At 32.2% G+C, this 5,128-nt stretch overlaps 1 protein-coding gene across 1 annotated transcript in view; it reads right to left on the bottom strand.

The window, feature by feature from the left end:
• LOC110025413 (pre-mRNA-splicing factor ATP-dependent RNA helicase DEAH7-like) overlaps window positions 1–5,128 on the bottom strand; it is a 49,395-nt gene that overhangs the window by 6,227 nt on the left and 38,040 nt on the right. The window contains 1 exon segment of the mRNA XM_020725874.1: window positions 1,526–1,587. Within this exon segment, the coding sequence (XP_020581533.1) occupies window positions 1,526–1,587 (62 nt within the window).

The raw sequence follows: 5,128 nt of genomic DNA, 5'->3' as shown, positions 1-5,128 counted from the left end.
ATGTATGTTAATCTTCCTTTTTAAAATTTACTCGTGGTCAAATTTCTTGCACGCTCAAAAGTGCCTTGTAACCTTCTATTAATCTCATTATGAGTTTTATAATTTCAGTATGATGAAGACGATTAGTGGTGCTGAAGCTGGTGGAATCTATTACCCAATCCTTAAGATCTCATTCGTCTTTTGTTCCATTACATTAGTGGCATTAACTACTTAAATCATCCTCAGCAAAAGTATCTTCATGTGTTTCTTCTTGCCTCTTTTGCCCCAAGTTCGAATATACTGCTAGTGAGCATGTCAAAATTCTTCAAGCATCTTTCCATCCACTAGTAAGTTTGGGAAATATCCTTTCTGAGTTTTAAATATTTGAGATCCCAATCATGTCTTTACCAATTGAGTTTTAAATAGTTTATTGTCTTTTAATAATCATCATGTCATCAGGGTTTATTTAATCATGTCGTTCTGATGTTAAATCAATATTTCAAACCTTTCAACAAAAAAATGAAGTTCAATTTTCTAATATTATTAATTCTTCATATTAAAAATACCCTAAAATTTATGCATCCTCAATTCCAGTCATTCCTCGATAATGAATCATTCATGAGCAACAGGTTTCTATACATCTCAACAGAATAGAATGGCAAAATTCAAGCATCGTCATTTACTCAATATGCATGTTCCACGACAATTATAGAATTTTGTTGTGTTGACTGCAAAATTAAAATTAATCTGCTCATTTCAACTGTTCTTGATAACATTACCCCCCTCTCCACCTTATATCTAGAACGTCTTCTTTTTATCTTAAACTTTGTTGTTCTATGTTTTATCCATTTATTTCATACAAATAAACTTTCTCCTCATATCATTCAATGCATCGCTTCGGTATACTCATATGCCTAGAAATGCAACCTTTTGCTAAGTTCCACCACCACGCCAACCTGTTCATACATCTGCAAATATTGTTTCTCCTCATATCATTCAATGCATCGCTTCGGTATACTCATATGCCTAGAAATGCAACCTTTTGCTAAGTTCCACCACCACGCCAACCTGTTCATACATCTGCAAATATCGAATCTCATAAATCTAATTCCTTCTTCATCATTGGCATAGACATAGCAAATATATCTTAGATTACTATAAAAGAACTCTGAAACCTAAAAGATTACTATAAAAGGAATGGAGGTAGGTGCGAGGACGCCCATAAGAATCCTAAAACCAAAAAATGTCTCGTGTTAATATATAAGAGCAAAGCAAATATCAAACCAACACATAAAATCTCAAAAATATTGAAAAGGCATACTCATCTGCAAAACAACAAGTAGTCTCAAACACTATGTCATTCCTTCAATGACAAAAAAAAGCTACACATAAGAGGAAACAGCTACAAAAAAATGAGAATGACAAATGAACACAAATAGATAGTCCAAGATAATAAGGCTGAATAAGCATTTAATCAATCAATAAAAAATGTGGGGAAAAAAAGGATAACATTTTGCCATACAGAAGAAATGAGCAGAATGCTTACTGGTATTTGTCAAGATCAGAATCTTTCAAAGATTCCCATAGAAGCACTCCATCCGTCATGTACTAGAAAAAAGAAAATCCAATGAATAAGGCTGACTGGCATTCATACGAGTAACTAACTAAACAAATAAAAAATAAATAGATAATTATTTAAGCTAATCTACTATTCATCATCAGAATATAGTTTCCATACAAAAGTAATGTAAATAAAAAAAATGATGACCAAGAAAGGAAATGTTGCTGGTACAACTCAAGTACAGAAAAACACCAATCTTTGAGATTGTTGTAGGAGCAATGGCACAATCCAAATGTCAAAACTAAAAGATACAAACTACATATAGAGTGATAGTACACATGTTTGTTTTTGAGCAATAACTCTATCTATATTTGCAAATAGCACGCCAAAGATTCACCTCAAGTGGCGTCAAAATGTAACAAAGGCTTAAAGGTTCTCACTTAAAACTAAAATTGAATAACTTTTCCCCTTCAATTTAGCTCGTTTTGTAGCCCAATAACATAGTACACATACAAATATTGTGAAAGTATCTGTGACCTATTGACTAAAAGAACATATTAGTTGTCAACTTCATTTGTGCGTTCAGGTGTGTTCGTGTGTGTCTAGAACCCTTTGAAATATTGTCACCCCAGTAAGTATAACGTAATATCCACAATGCTTATGATCAACACTTATTTCTATTTCTTATGCAAAAGTGGCATATGTCTACTACCATATTTTTAAGAAAAACTTCAGAGACTTATTTAATTGAATGTTTTTCCTGTTGGTTTACATCTAACATAAAACTAATTAAGAAATTATTAGGTAGGGTGGCTTGGTGAAGAATAATATTCCCAACCTTCGACACCATCATTGCATAGCATCTTTGTCTGGTGGCCAAATATATGGATTGCTCACCGTCCAAGGAAATTCAGGTGCATAAAGGCAAAAACTCTTATCTACGATTAGCCTTTATGTAAAGCAATGTCAGAACATTTCTTAAATAAATGATTTTATAGCATAAAAATGCTGAAAATAAACATTTTTTTTCCTGTTCAAAAGCAAGAAATGTCCAAAGAAGAATCCAATATCTCGAGAACACAGGCAAAACAAGATGGCATGTTGTTTTTTTGTCAAATGGAGTTTGACCAATAGCCTATTTATGTCATCATCCATACCCAATAAAACAGTCATTACCGGATCCCAAATCCCGGATGAGGAAAGTGAAGCGTTACATTCGATAGTTGATAACCAACACTATGACATGAATCTTTTAAATCATTGTGTCAGTGTTAAAGCGTCCCCTAGAAATGATGCATAGTATAACCTGAATATAATGACCGAAGTGCACGGGCCATTGCATCGGCGCCTAGGTGTGGTATGAAACAAACAAGTATTCCCACATTATGGACACATGCGGGAATAGAGGTCAGTTCATGAAAATAACATTAGGATAAAAATTTAGAATATAAATATTTTCACAAGTAAATTAAAGGAATTAATAGATATGCTTCATAAGAACATTTATGAAACTAAATGGGTTTGAGAAAAAGCTAAGGATACTGATATTTTAAGTTTTAAACTTTGGATTAAAGTATTAGTCGTGTTAGAAATGATTAGATGTAATTATAAATAACTGTTAAAAAAATAATGTTGTAAAAATTAGTAGAATTAGAGATAGAACTATAGCTCTGATGATTGTTCATACTAATGTTTTTAATATAGTAAGTGTTTATGCTCCACGAATAAGTTTGGATATCTGTCCAAAAGAAAAATTTTGGAATTATCAAGAATAATTAATACAAAGGATATCTTTTGAAGAAAAAAAATTTATTGAATGAGATTTAAATGGACATGTTGATAAAATAATAGAAAATTTTAGAAATATTTATGGTAGTTATGATTTTGACACAACTAATGAAGAAGCTAGAGTCATTTTGAGTTTTATTTAAACTTATGATTTCGTTATAGCTAATATGTTATTTAAAAAAGAGATGAACGTATTATCACTTATAAGAATGTATCTAATAAAACATAAATCGATTATTTTCTTATGAGAAAAACAGATCGTCGAGATTGTAAGGATTATAAGGTTATTCCAATTGAAAATTTAAATATCTAAAATCAAATATTGATTTTGGATTTTAAGATGAAAAAAGTAAAAATTATAATAAAATATAATCATAAAATTAGATGAGAACACTTACAAAATAAATAAAATTTTTTTTATGATTAAACTTCAAAATCTTAAGATTTTGGATGTTCATGAAGTTAATCTTATGTGGAATAAAGTAATGAGTAATTAAATAAAATGAAGTGTAGAAAAGCAATAAACCTGATAATATTCAAATAAGAATATGGAAATATTTAGAAGGACAGGAAATTTTTTAGCTCACAAAGCTTTTTAATATTATTTTAAAGACAAAATGTCTATTCATTCCAACTTTTAAGAAAAAAAGGATGCAAAAGAGTGAGCAAAATATAGATGAATTAAGTTAAATGTGTCATACATTAAAATTATGGGAGAGGGTAATTGAAAATCGGTTATGACGTGATACAAAAATTTCTCAAAATCAATTTCGGTTATCACGAGCTATACATTTCATTGAGAGGTTTGATGGGAAAGTATAAAGAGAATCTAACTAAGCTATACATTCATTCGTGAGACTGTTGACCTCATTTTTTTTGGTCATTTCTTTTTCCTTAGAGTCTTAGGATATAGTTCTAGGAGTTCCTATTGACCATCTTAGAAAATTAGAGGGTCATTTCTTTTTCCTTAGGGTCTTAGGATATAGCTCTAGGAATTCCTATTGACCATCTTAGAAAATTAGAATTGAGACCCACCTTTTTAAAAATTCTAACCAATTTCTATTTTTCTTTGAAGTCCAACATTTATGGCACAATACCATTGTCTTATGAACGAGCGGTTATGGGCTATTTTATGAAGACTCGAGGGAAAAGCTCCTAATAGGACTCTAAGCCTTAGGAAAACATCATCACGACTTTTCCGTCACACATACACACCAAATGCACAAAATTCACAAAATTGCACGAAATCGGACTTCAATTAAGCCTAAAGGATGGGTGAAAATGCGAACTTCTCCGGATGACCTCCGACGCCAAATTGGACTGCGCGAACGCGTCCGGGATACCAATTTTGGTAGGAAAGGACACACATATTGCCATATTTTCGACACAAGAAAATTGGCACGCAAATCAATGAATTCGTCAAATCGATAAATTCGTCAAAGCGACCTCTGACGGCGAAATAAACTGCGCCGGAGCGTCCGGAATGTCGAGATTACCTGAGGACACCTTTTTTTTTTTGTTTTGCTAAGGCGCCGCACATGGATAAATCATATGACCAAATTGGACTACGCGAACGCGTCCGGGATATCAATTTTGGTAGGAAAGGACACTCATATTGCCATACTTTCGACACAAAAAAATTGACACTCAAATCGGTAAATTCGTCAAAGCGACCTCTGACGGCAAAATAAACTGCGCCGGAGCGTCCGGAATGTCGAAATTACCTGACGACATCTTTTTTTTTGTTTTGCTAAAGCGCCGCACATGGATAAATCATATGAAATTTGATATATATAAATA

The sequence above is a fragment of the Phalaenopsis equestris genome, unplaced genomic scaffold (genome assembly GCF_001263595.1).
Source record: "Phalaenopsis equestris unplaced genomic scaffold, ASM126359v1 Scaffold000297, whole genome shotgun sequence".
NCBI classification, from domain to species: domain Eukaryota; kingdom Viridiplantae; phylum Streptophyta; class Magnoliopsida; order Asparagales; family Orchidaceae; genus Phalaenopsis; species Phalaenopsis equestris.
The sequence above is the reverse complement of the archived record's forward strand: the minus strand, read 5'-3'. Positions and strand labels throughout refer to the sequence as shown.